Source organism: Leopardus geoffroyi, chromosome D2 (assembly GCF_018350155.1).
Source record: "Leopardus geoffroyi isolate Oge1 chromosome D2, O.geoffroyi_Oge1_pat1.0, whole genome shotgun sequence".
NCBI classification, from domain to species: domain Eukaryota; kingdom Metazoa; phylum Chordata; class Mammalia; order Carnivora; family Felidae; genus Leopardus; species Leopardus geoffroyi.
In genome coordinates, this window is record NC_059334.1 from 54612476 (window position 1) to 54626608 (window position 14133).

Genomic DNA, 14133 nt, shown 5'->3' on the forward strand with positions numbered 1-14133 from the left:
TTCATCAAAAGTTCTAGGGGGAAAAATGGATTTCTGGCTTAGAGAAACACTGCTTTTTCTGGGAGTTACCTTTACTTTGAAGGCATTTGCAGCTTTGGGAAGCTCTCGTATCCTGCAGCATGGGAGGCTCCCATATCCCTGGACTGGTACCTTCCACTATTATCCCCTGGATACTAGGTTTTTTTTGCACACAAACTCACTTTGGGTTCTGTTTGCTACCTTTTATTCTCTTGAGTAAAACTGTGGGTAACTGAGAAGCTCTGAATTTCTATTTGGAAAATACAGTGCTCTTGATGAGACCAGAACAATTCAAATAACTCTACATGTACAGAGGCCAGATTAATAAAAACCCAAAGGTGAATCCTTTTCTTCCCTTCATCTAGAAGAGTTGTATTTCACAGAGGTTCTTACAATGCCCTGACTCTGGATCAGGGCCCTCCCCTGATTCTGGATATTACATCATTTCATTTTGGCTAATGTAAACATTCATCACCCTGTGTGTTGCAGGATTTTTCAGAACGGTTTGAGATTGGGCTTCATTCGGTGGGTCGTTGCAGTGATTAATGGTTTCAGAAGGAAGTGCAGCAGGAAGAGGCTTTGCAGGAATGGAAGAGGTGAGGCAGCTTCATGTGAGATTCTGCAAAGGGATTAAGATTTGGCACCGACTTGGTTTCTGTGCAGCCTCTTAGGCAGAGAGCCTGGGGAGAGGGAAGCGGGCTGTCAGCTGGGGCTTTGCACACTCTCAGCCCGCCTCGAGGGTTGGTTGGCTTTTCCCTCTCTCTGCAGCACACAATTTTACCTTATTAAAGGATGGATGTGGATGCTGGAGGCTTAAGGAAGACCAGGTAAGGGCTCCTGTTGTCCACAAATTCCCTGATGTCCTTAATGCATGGAATCCTGGGGACTGTTCCTTTACTCACACACTGTGCAGTGTTAGCTCAAACACAGTTCCTGTGAGACATTTCACAGAGAGGATCAGGGAAGTTTCTTTCCTAGTTAAGAAAAATTTTTAAATGTTTTAGCCCAAAATATTTAACTACAGAGATGCAAATTTTTTTCTTTGCTATCACAGCTTTAAGATTACTTCTTTGCATTTTAATTTACAAGACTTTGAAAAGAATCCTGATGGTTTATTAGATGTTTGTTTTTCTTTTATAATGACCTGTGGTATGTTATATATCAGTATGTAGTTTAATGAAAACGAATAATTCATTATCTTCTTTGAATACGTTGATCTATTTTTTCCAGATTTGTTTTTCTCTTTTTTAATCTTTTGGCATTTGTGCATATGATACTGGTAAGGAATATCCTTAAGTACAGCCAGTTTTTAAGAGGAAAAAGTATATACTTAGGAGTTCAATTTCATCATATTTGATAGGATCCCTATTTGAAATGAGCTACATGGTTTTTGATGCCTCGGGTATACTTTATTAAAAAAATATTTTTTTCAGTATAAATGTCCATAGCTTGTGGGGAAGGTGATGCAGCTTATCTGTAGGGTTAAGCTATTTATTTGCAAGCATTAAAAGCATGTTAGACCTTTGATAAGATTAGCTCAAGAAGAGATCATTGGAAGAGAAGTTTTCTGCTCACCACCAACTCAATTCCAAGTTCTGTTCCTTTTCTTAAAAAAAAAAAAAAAAAAATCTGGAGTTAAAAATAACCCAGAATAAAACTTGAAAACTGTTTTGTTTCTCTGTATTTGGCTAACTTCATTGCAAAGTACTATGTTTAAGGAATTCAAGCTATGAAGACTGCTCTTGCAATAGTTTGCACAATTCTATCTATGAGTTTCTATAACCCTTTACAAGAGTGTGTGATGTTTTGTGAGTATGAGGATTAAACTCTTCAGTGAGTCTTCGTTCCTTCTACAACCCTAGGGGATGGATAACAACTCTAAGAAAACAACATGAAAAATCGTGTCCATTTCCTGACACAAGCTCAGTTTTCCAGTGTCCATTGTAGTGTGGAGTTGCCAAAGTGAGCAGAGGGGGGCATTTGGCACCCCTCATTGCAGGGAGGGTGTGGGATGTCTGGTAGGAATGAGTGCCTGGGACTGTTGTGGCTGACTGGCACAAAGATTCGTGATCCCTATTATTTATGGAAAGTAAAATGTTTTTGTTAAACATAGGGGATGCTGACCCTACACCTTTGTTAGGGTGAAAGGGGGTCTGTGCATCTAGTTGTTCGTACTGTTTTTGTTTGATGAGCCCTTTAGTTCATGTAGTTTCCTGGTTTTTCCTTTGGAAACAGACTAGCATGGCAGTAGAGTCTCTAGCATTGTGTATTACTGTAACTCAGCCTTTTAGCCGTTTTCTTGTAGTGGGACGACTAAAAATAAGGCAGTCTCAAGGCCCAATTTGAAAAGGTGTGAAAGCAGCTGTCATCTTTAGGGAGGGAGAATCATGCCAAGGGTTAAAACCTGCATGCAGACTCTTAATTGTGCTGTGCACATTCTCTTCCGATTATTGAAGAATCTAGGCAAGTTATCATTACAAATGCTTTCCATAATTGAGCTTAAAAAAATGTGCTGTATAGTGTGGAAATGGTATGTTGTCCTGGCTTTCCTCATTGTCACATTGATATCTTCTGAAGGGACATCCTTAGTTCCTCTAATATTTTTAGAAATACCAAACAAAATATGTTAACAAAATACCATCTTGCCAATGTATTACCTTATCTTCATTCTGTCTTCTTCCTCCTTACCTGTCATTTAGGAGACAGGGGAAATTGCTCAGGTAATCAGTTGAGGGATGATTATCAGGAACACCCTAGAGTAGCTGCTATGAGTTATCCTTTCCTTTGTAATGTGCTCTTGATAGAAGTTTGATTTCTTTGTTTGCCGTTTTTAATTCTATTGAAATAGAATTTCATGTGGCTGAAAAAAATTTTAAGTACAAAAAGGTAAATAATGAAAAGCTTCCTCCATGAATTCCAGATACCCAGTTTCTCCCCTGGGTAGTGTCTGAGAGAATTTTGAAAAGGAGTAAATGACACTTTAGACCCGTGTTTCTCAAACTTTAGTAGACCTTAGCAACATCTGCAGAGTTGGTGAAAACACAGCTTGCTGGGCCCCCCAGAGATTCTGACTCTAGGAGACTGGGATTGGACCCCAGAAATTGCATTTCCAGCAGTTTCCCAGGTGCTGATGCTGCCAGTTGGGGGCCACACTTTGAACAGGGCCACTTAAAGTGAAGGCCTCCTTTTTCTGCATCCATCCTCCACAATCTCTTCTCCACTTTTCAGAAAGGCTTCTGTTAAAATTAATAGCCACCGTAACCCACAGGGAGGAAATCTCTGGTGGCAAATAAATCACATATCTATAATCAGAATTTGGGTGGAGACAGGGGTGGTGATGGGGGAAGGCATTCTGTGTGAATGGCCGTGGTAGGTGATGTGCACATACTGGGTAAAGAGCATTGCCTTACAGTCAGTCTACTGTAAATTCTTGTCTTGATTGCAGTGTGAAATGATACCATTAACTAAAGTGAGCAAGCTTCCGTTAAAAATCCCTTTATAGGTTGTAATTTTGAAAACATTTGGCATAATTATATACACACACACACACATACATACATACATACATACATACATACATACATATATGCTAAAAGAAAATGACCCTGCCTGGATCCACCCCCTTTTGCCTCTGCTTTCCCATGAGCATCATCACATCTCCTTTATCCTATGGCAAATGACACACATGAATGTGTTTGACACAAATGAACACAGATCACACTTTGGCACTGAGCAGTGTTTTCTATGAAAGCAGCCCGAGTTGGTTCGTTTTCATTTATTCACTGGCTCAGGAAATGTGTAGTGAGGACCTTATGTGCCATGCACTGCCAGCCCCTAAGATGCAGCAGTGAAGTGGATGACATGGTCCCTGCTCTTATACCTTCAGGTATAGTAGAGATTCTTGGAAAGGGCAGTGAGTAGCCCAGAACAAGAGATAGAGAAGAGAAAGAAAGGGAGAACCATAATGTATGATGCACATGGTAGGTGCTTGGTAAATGACTCATGTTCAGTTCAGTTAAACAGCTATTCAGTGCAAGTCATAATATTAAGACTATAGGGGACACCCATGAAAGTGACACATAGTTCTTGCCCTTTAGGAATTTGCCATTCAGGGGCAGGTGATAAAACTCCCAACTGTCCAGCCCTGTACCATTCTCAAAGAGCTTCCCGTTTATTGTGGCTCCTCAGTGATAGTGTGATGTGAATTGGATAATAAAGTATAATTACTTATTTCTGGCACCCACTTCTGCCACTTCCCAGAGCAGCTGTTCCTGCTAGAAGAATACCTGCTGTGTTTTATTTAATGCTCATTGCACACCCTGGCATGCTTTGCCACAAGATGCATTTGAGTTCAAACAGCTTAGACATCTAATACAAATAATCCCCATGCTCTCACTGCAACATGGAGACATACAGAGAAACGGCAGGTGCATGTGTGTGTTGTGGGGTGGAGAGGGGTTTTGCTAGAGGCCGTATACGTTGAGTGATTTCTCCATTGGGGTCAATCCAGCTTAGGAATCCAGTGGGGTCAACAAATTGCTCCCATGAGGAAAGAACTGGGGCAACTACTGCAAGCTTAGGCAGGTGCAGGACACGGGGAAGCCTTGGGGAATTCCAGAACAGTGACTCCATTTTTGCAACAATTGGCAGAGGGAGTTGTACACTGGCACTAGCTGGGTAAAGACAATCTGATGAAAATGAAGAGAGCAGAAGTAGGAAATCAATAGGATGGAAGCTGTCCCGTGCATGTCCCAGGGGTAACATGCCCAAATCTCTCCTTTGGTCTCAATAGCATGACTTAGGAGCAAATAATAGGAGGGTTCTGAAGGCTAGTTTGGGAAGCTGAGAAAGAGACTGAATATCAGAACTTTTTGTGGTCATTGCTGAGCTATAGTCATGTGTGTGTGTATATATATATGTGGCTATAGTCCATTGATGGCTGTAGTACGTAGCACAGGTGGAAACAGGTGGAACTTGAGGGTGCTAGGGAGAACAGAGAGAGGGCTATTATGTTTCTTAGGAATTGAAGGTTCTTTTGAGACAGCTGTCAAAGAAGGGTAAGAAACCAGAGTCATGAAACAGATTGTAAGAGTAGTGGAGGAATCCAAGGAGCCTCAGCATTAAAATGGCACCAGGAAATGCCCAGTGGGTGGAAATAGCCTGATCAGTTAATGAAAATATGGCAGTAGAAAGGGGTTATAAGCCACCTGACAAGGATAATGAGATTGAGCTGGAAACTGCAATAGGACTGGCTGAGCTAAAGAATCGGGCCAATTAGTAGTAATGAGAGTATTTACTCACTTGTAAATTGGCACAGTATCTCCCTGGGATGAATTAGGACAAATGATCATTTCCTATGCTAATGATTTTATAGAAGAAAAGAAAAGGAAGAGAAGCACTATAGAAGGTGCAGAGAGCATCTGTGTGTGACCACCGTAATAGAATAACCCTATTAGGTTTAATAGTCTGGTATGAGAATGGTAATGTATTGTTGGGATGAGCACTGGGTGTTGTATGGAAACCAATTTGACAATAAATTTCATATATTTACAAAAATAAAAAAAAATAAAACCTCAAAAAAAAGAAAACACCACCAAACATGTTTCAGGAAGCACAAGTATGACAAGATTCGAAAACCCATTTAGGGAGATGGGGTTGAAAAGAATCAGCTTTTTTCCTACCTCACCTTCTTTGACCAACATGAAAAGAATAAACAACTGTTTGCTAAATACTTACTTTGTGCCAGGCATCAGGCAAAACCCTCTATGGCCTTCCTCCCTTTGACTCTCATGGCCATAAGATAATAATCATGATTTAGAGAATCCGCGCAAGCAGGACTGCTCAAGACAAAGGCATATTCATAAGAAGGAGATATGTTCAGAAAAAATATAAAGTTAATTCAGTTGGAATAACAGGGGAACTCACCTAGGAATCCCACAGAAAGGATCTACACATAATTTAAGGAGCATCCTGTAAGGATTAGACATTAAAACAAAAACAAGAGGGTCTTTTAAAGTAATTGAAGTGAAGAAACCAGCCACAGACCTGGTAGAACCTTTGTAGATGATCAGATCAAGGAGCCAGCAGACATAATAAATTATCGGCCCTGAAATTTTTAGAAAAAAAAAAAAAACACATCAAAATGAATATTCTTAAATCATCTTTAGAAGCAGAGGTACTAGATCATGTAGTAGTTAATGTACAGAATGTTCTAGACCTAGTTGACAAATTGGATGTGGATAAATCACGGGGACAGGTTGGCATTCATCCAAGAGCTCTGAAGGAATTCAAGGGTGAAATCGTGGGACTGTTGGTCAAAGCATCTAATTTTTAGCTTCAAAAATCCGGCAATCCCCTAACTTTCTTTGTTTCATAAAATTGCCTGGCTTCATCTCTACGTTATTTGAACTTAAATTATGATATATATGTAAAACATGAAATATAATAAACCAAATAAGAGAATATGTTTTAAAATGGCAGTGATTTTGAATTGCCAAACCCTCTTGTGTCACAGTCTTGAAAGACTTTGTGAACATTTCATTCTTGAAATTGCTGAGAATTACCCAGCCCCTTATGATCATGTAAAATAAGCTTATAATTATTCATGTGAACTCAGTAGCAAAAGCACAAAGAAAAAAACGGGCAGTGACTCAGTATTTTGAGAAAGTATTTATCTTATGGTGCTGCTTTGCTAAAGGGGGAGAAGATTCCTGCAGCCTCGGAAATGGACGCTCAGTGTCCATTAATTAAATAAAAGGCATGTGGAGGATTTGAAAACTAATCAGCTTTTCAGCCCCTAACTGCACAGTCCAGCTGCCCAATTTGCCTGGTGGTCTGGCCCTGCTCCCAGCCAGCTCAGGCCTTCTTCCCTTTCTCGTGCGTGCGTGCGTGGCCTTGACTTCATCTAGCCCTGCTCAACCGCTAGTCCAGACATCCTGTTCTCTGAGTTGTTGCAGGCAGCCCTAGCTCTCTATCACCCGTGGCCTGCAGTGCACGGAGCAGGGGTGGAATGGGGGGCCTGGGCAGAGTCAGAATAGAATTTGTGCTGAGTGAATGGAGAGGCCAGTCCAGGGAGTTGGTCAGGGGCAAAGCAGGCAGAAGTAAACAAGAGATGGGAGCTGGGGTGAAGGTCATTCAGCCATTTAATGGGTCTTTTTTGAGCACCTGGAATGTGCCAGGCATCATATGGAGTATTAATGAGACAGCCACTGGGAGAAAGATAAGTAAACAATTACACTAGAGCAGGATTTCTCAACCTCCGCACTGGTGGCATTTGGGGCTGGGTAATTCTTTGTTGTGGGGCTTGTCCTCTACATCACAGGATGCTTAGCCACATCCCTGGTCTCTACCCACCAAGTGCCAGGAGCATCCTCGCTTACACACCATTGTGACAACCAAAAGTGTCTCCAGATAATGCCAAATGTCCCCTGGAAGCAAAATCATCTCCGGTTATTAATCGCTGCATAAGATGTGGCAAGTGCCTGAATGGAGAATGACAGGCAATGACAGGAGCTCCTGGTAGGTCGTCTCAACTAGATTTGGTGGGGAGGGGAGGCTTCTGGAGGAACTCATATCTAACAGGAGACCTACAGAGCAAGTAGCCCTCAAGGGCAAGTTTGGAGGAAGAGGGTCAGGAAGGGAAGTGCTCCAGGCCGAGGGAACAGCCAGACCTGGAGACAGGGGGAGGAAGCCCCTGGCCAGCGGGGTAGTGACTCATGGGTAGTGGACACTCTTTTTGGTGCACAGCCTTATCCCCAAGAGGCAGCATTTTACTGCTGGGGTTCACCAGCAGGTTAATGAGTTTGGATGCTGTGCTTAACACACAAGCAGCTGCCACTGGATGAGGAGAGACCTTGGTTTAGAAATGCTGACCTCTCCTCCGCAAAAAAAAAAAAAAAAAAAAAAAAAAAAAAAAGAAATGCTGAGCCCTGTGGTCACAGGTACAGGGGAAGAAATGGGTATTCAATCCCTTGGTGATTTTTCCATAAAACTCTAATTCCTCCTTTCAGCTCTAATGTCTATTTTTGACTAGCTAATATAATCAAATTAGAGCAAGATTCAAAACTTCTCAGCAAAAAACTACTTTTCTCACAAGGCTACCCCAGGAATTGTTTCGAATTGCTGGAACTACAGACTATTTCAAGAGACTGGTTTTTAGAGAGACTGGTTTTTATTTCTGCCAGGAAAAGGCCTGTGAGCCACGTGCTGGGTCTACCTCAGGGTTCACATTCTGATGAACGCATTCGAGAAAGATGGCACTCTGAGTAACAGGCCTAATTTCATACAGCTACTAAGGGTAGAGGTGGTATTTGAGCTCCCCTGTTAGACTCTGACCCCATGTGCCTTCCACCTCCATATTCTGGAGGAACCACCGAGCCCCGTGGTCCTTGCCGTGGCCCAGCTCCCGCACCATTAGGACAGGCTGGTGGGGGGGGGGGGGTCTTCTCAGGCTGCAAGCCAGATCTGGACTTGACTGACCTCCAGGACTAAAAGTGAGGCTGTCATCCAGCTGTTCTTGGGTACATCCTGTCATCACTTTATTGGTCATTCATACATTGCTGAGATAGCTTCACAAGGCCAAACCCCAGTTCTCTTCACCCTCCCAGCTGCCTTGCTGCTCCTGTGAGCAAGGTGGAATGATGCTGAAGAGTCCAGGACCAGGATTTAGGAGACCTAGATTCTAGGTACCCCTGCCTTTCACTTGCTTTTTGGTCTTGAGTGTGTTGCTTATCCAGCTGACTCCTTTGCGAAATGATGTGCCAACCATAAACCCTACCCAGTTGTCTCCACTGGTTGACCTGGATATGGAATATCATAATGGCTATAAAGGCACACTGAAAAGTTGTATAACTTTCAATTGTCAACAGGTACAGCATCAGTAATGGGGGGGGGGGGGGGAGACACATTGAATTGGCACCCAATTATGTTACTACATAATATGTGTGTAATTCAACAAAGGAATGAAAGAAACTCCATCAGGAGAGAAGTCCCAGATAAGAACATCATATCAGAGAGTGTGATTTCCCTATCAGGCAAACAGCTGGAACCTATAACAAAGAAGCAGCTCTCTGACCACTTAGGTAACATAACATGTTAGACATAAGGCCCTGTAGCTTCTATGAAAGAAAGTACCAAGAAGATTATAACTGACAGGGTCTCCCACCAGTTACCTTTGACAGGTGATGACACCAAGGATCAGAGACATTGCTGGCTAGATCAGGTTCACGTGCAGTATCACTGGCTGCCTGGGGGTAGAGGATGAAGGGGAAGAAAGAGGCAATGGTGATGCTGAGGTTTCTAGCCAGAAGAGTAGAAGGAGGTAGTAGAAATGGTAGAACTGGGACAGTGAGGATGGTGAGCTTGTTCGGGAAGGGGAGGCAGAATGGTCCAGATGAGCTGTCATCGCAACAGGTGCTTGACCTCACTTGGATAAGTACATTAGGGAGCCTTTTCACGTCATCAAGGAAACTGAACTGTCTTGGAAGAAAAGTCGTTGCAGAACAAAGTACATTTCTGGGGACTCACACCATTCATTCTTCAAACAAACAAACAAACAAACAAACAAACCAACGCCTTCCTATAGTGTAAGTTTCTGAACAAACACGAAAATATTGAGTATCATATAATGAATCCTCATGGGCCCATCACTTTGCTTAAACCTTTATCAACATTTGCCAGTATTGTTTCATCAGCCACCTCCCAGGAGTATTTTCCTGGCTTGCTGGAGTATTTAAAATAGACCCCAGAATTGTACAATTTTATCCATAAATACTTCATTATATATTTTTTACAGATCAAGACGGTTTTTAGAAACATAACTACAGTATTATCATACCTAAACAAATAAATAATAATTCCAAATTACAATTTCATAATAACCCATATTCAAATGTCCCTGATTGTCCCCAAAATGGTTTTTAATATTTGATTTTTGGAATCAGGGATCGGATGAGAAATACTACATTTAAATGATATGTCCCGGGGCGCCTGGGTGGCGCAGTCGGTTAAGCGTCCGACTTTAGCCAGGTCACGATCTCGCGGTCCGTGAGTTCGAGCCCCGCGTCAGGCTCTGGGCTGATGGCTCAGAGCCTGGAGCCTGTTTCCGATTCTGTGTCTCCCTCTCTCTCTGCCCCTCCCCCGTTCGTGCTCTGTCTCTCTCTGTCCCAAAAATAAATAAACGTTGAAAAAAAAAAAAAAAAGAAAAGTGTATTCAGCAGATAGCAAATGCTCAAAAATATTTGTTTTCATGGTTGCTATAAAATAATAAATTATTCTACCAGTTGCTGAACAATCACATGAAACATTGCATTGTGCAGAACAGTAATTGTAATGGCATGGAGAATGGGAGTTTTAAGTTGGGTTGAAGCCCTTATGGCAGGGGAGTATTTCACTGTCATAGGAGGCAAAAGTACATTCCAGGAGGGGAGAGACTTGTCCAAGCAGGGAGACTTGACAGAAAAGACTGTTAAAAATACCTGCTTTAAACTTCCTAGTTGTCTTATTACACACATAGACCCCTTCCTGACCCCTTTAAGAAGGGTCTATAGTACTTCTCTAAAGAAGACATCCAGATGGCCAACATGCCATCTTTTCATGGCACGTGAAAAGATGCTCAACATCGCTCATCAGGGAAATACAAATGAAAACCACACTCAGATGTCACCTCACGCCAGTCAGAGTGGCCAAAATGAACAATCAGGAGACTATAGATGCTGGAGAGGATGTGGAGAAACGGGAGCCCTCTTGCACTGTTGGTGGGAATGCAAACTGGTGCAGCCACTCTGGAAAACAGTGTGGAGGTTCCTCAAAAAATTAAAAATAGACCTACCCTATGACCCAGCAGTAGCACTGCTAGGAATTTACCCAAGGGATACAGGAGTACTGATGCATAGGGGCACTTGTACCCCAATGTTTTTAGCAGCACTCTCAACAATAACCAAATTGTGGAAAAAGCCTAAATGTCCATCAACTGATGAATGGATAAAGAAATTGTGGTTTATATACACAATGGAGTACTACGTGGCAATGAGAAAGAATGAAATATGGCCCTTTGTAGCAACGTGGATGGAACTGGAGAGTGTGATGCTAAGTGAAATAAGCCATACAGAGAAAGACAGTTACCATACGTTTTCACTCTTATGTGGATCCTGAGAAACTTAACAGAAACCCATGGGGGAGGGGAAGGAAAAAAAAGAAAAAAAAGAGGTTAGAGTGGGAGAGAGAGCCAAAGCATAAGAGACTTTTAAAAACTGAGAGCAAACTGAGGGTTGATGGGGGGTGGGAGGGAGGGGAGGGTAGGTGATGGGCATTGAAGAGGGCATCTTTTGGGATGAGCACTGGGTGTTGTATGGAAACTAATTTGACAATAAATTTCATATAATAAAAAAAAAGAAGGGTCTATAGGAAATTACAAACTGAGGGTTGATGGGGGGTGGGAGGGAGGGGAGGGTCGGTGATGGGTATTGAGGAGGGCACCTATTGGGATGAGCACTGGGTGTTCTATGGAAACCAATTTGACAATAAATTTCATCTATTAAAAAAAAAAAAAAAAGAAGGGTCTATAGGAAATTACAGAAAGAGGCGATGGTTAGGAGTGTGCTGCTCTGGGTACGTCTCAGCACAACTTCCGTCCAGTCTGACTGTGATCTCAGTGAGTCACTGAACTTTGCATTCCATTCTTGCTTCCTAGGTAAAATGGAGATCATAAAGAACTTTCATCTTAGGGCTGCTTGGGGAATTATAGGAGATAATGTGGGGAAAGAATCCAGAGAAGTCAAGACCTGGAATTTTTCCATTCTTACCTCCGTATCCCCCTTCCTGCCAATACTGGGGTCCAGTCTTCCCCTCCCCTCATTCCTCAAAGGGCAACCAGGACACTGGGTCACCTGGGGTCAAAGGCTAGACTACAAAAGCCTTTGGTTTACCAGGAGGATGTTCTGGAAGGCATATTCCTTTCTGCAGAAACACAGCCCTGGCTAAGAAAAGGTGTGAATCAAGAGGAGGAATTGTGTATCCGTACCTGGGCCTGGTTAATTGCTCTCCTCCCCACATTTGCTTGGTAGGAGGTCTATTCCCAGTTTCTTAAAAAATTTAGAGGAGACTCCCTCAGTGTGAAATTGTGAAATCATTTGTCCGTGGGCTCTTGACTATTCTTGGGACTCTTCCCTTCTTCAAGTGCTTAGCACCTCAGTCTCTGCAGGCAGAAGAGATTTTAAAAGTCACCAACACTTTGGTATGAGTCAGCTGTGGCTGCTGTACCCTCATGCTGCACGCAGTCCTCTGGGGGAAGATGGATGCAAACTTGTTAATGATCTGTTGCAAGACTGGTGAGCAGTCTCCACCTTGGAGAGGGAGCATACAAGGCACTGCCCAGGGAAACGTGGAAGGGCTCCCTGCCTTCGTGGAATTGGAGGCTCCGGTGGGCTTCATGGAGAAAGCACCTAGAGGATGAATGTGACTTAGCCAGTGTTACCAGGAAGAGGAAGCAGCATTTACCACAACCTGGAAACAAGAGAGGAGCAATGAGTCCATGATGGATTTAGGGCACCTGGAGGGGGCTATTTCTGCAGACCTGCCAGGCACCCCCTCCAATCTCTCCATAGAAGGAAGTGCAGTCATTGTCAGAAGCCCTGACATGTAGAACCTGGACCTGTCTTAACAAGGAAATAGGGTGTGTGATAGGCTGAGAGGTACAAGGACGTGGGTGTCCATGGTCTGCTTTCCCTCTCCTGAGTGTCTTGCCACAGTGTGACCACCATAAAGGTTACCCCTAGGGGCCCAGCTTTTTCTGAATGAAACAAGGACTTGACAAGTTCCTTTCAGTTCCCCAGTTCCATGGCTCTCAGAAATTATTTTTAAAGCTGAGAAAAAAAAAAAATCGAGTAACTACTGAAAACAGATTTCAGTCCTTATTAGGTTGCAAAATGGGAACAGAAACAGAACCTGGTATTGAGAAAGAATTCAAAAAAACATTTGAGAAGAGACATCTTTGATATTGAGTAGATAAAGACTCCATGGCGATTCAAGTCAGTGTGGAGCTTGAATTACCCAAAAACAAGAGATGAATCACAGGAGAAAAAGGAAGAAAAGAAAAACCCTCCTCAGAAGCAAAGGGGCATTTGAAAACAAGTGACCGAGGGCCTCCCCAGGGTGGAATGAGTTACTTGGTAAATATGGTGGCCTCGTGGCTGTCACAGACGTGCAGCGTTTTGGTGGCAGCAGACATATGTCAAAGAGCTTGAGCTCTGGGAGGGGGGCGACTGGTTGGTTTGTGGTTGCTTGTGGGGAGATGTAGGCAGAAGTCGTGAGGCAGAGGGAGGGTGTCACTTTCTGCTCTGTGCTCCGGCACTGGAGGGGGTCTGGCCCTTGAAGTCAGAAGGCCATTTGCAGAGCTGAGTGAGTGTCAGCGGGCATGGCAGGAAGGGCATCTGACGTGTAGTGATGTGTGGGGGGAGCCGTACTTGGAGTTGCCTGGTTACTCTGAGGCCATGGGTCACAATCCCCTAGGAAACTGGATGAGTGGAGCTGCACAGATTCTGACAGTGAATCCAAGAAAGGAGAGGAGAATGTTTTTTTTTCTTTTTCTTTTTTTTTCCAGCAGCATTATAATATTATAGAGCCAGGGAGAATCAGCCATCATCATCATCTTTAGCCTCAAAACAATAAGGGTCTGGTAGATGACAAATGTTAGGCGAGCTCCATTACCTACATTATTTCCAGACCTCCCAACAACCCATCAAGTGGGTAGTATTTTTATTACCTCCATTTTACCCATTTTTTTTTTCCTCCAGTGAGGAAATGGAGTCTCAAAGACGTTGAGCCTCGAAACTAGTGAGTTGTGGAGATGAGGATTCACACCACATTTACCTCCTTCTCTTTCATGAAACACAATATGAATTGTGATTTCTAGTCCCATGCCCTCATGCCAATGTGCTAGTGCTCCCAGTAATGCAGAAGAAAAGTGACATTGTTTTCTTTTTTTAATTTTTTTCTTAACGTTTATTCATTTTTTGAGAGAGAGAGAGAGGCAGAGCGTGAGCAAGGGAGGGACAGAAAGAGAGGGAGACACAGAATCCGAAGCAGGCTCCAGGCTCTGAACTGTCAGCACAGAGCCTA

General features: G+C 43.0%; 1 protein-coding gene across 10 annotated transcripts in view; it reads left to right on the forward strand.

The window, feature by feature from the left end:
• PLCE1 (phospholipase C epsilon 1) overlaps window positions 1-14133 on the forward strand; it is a 320763-nt gene that overhangs the window by 92910 nt on the left and 213720 nt on the right. The window contains exon 1 of one of the 10 annotated variants that reach the window (XM_045438273.1): window positions 521-614. The exons of the other annotated variants lie outside the window; for them this stretch is intronic. Within the exon in view, the coding sequence (XP_045294229.1) occupies window positions 564-614 (51 nt within the window). The 5' untranslated portion in view covers window positions 521-563. Of the gene's footprint in view, window positions 1-520; window positions 615-14133 lie in introns of those variants that run through there. 10 annotated transcript variants of the gene reach the window in all.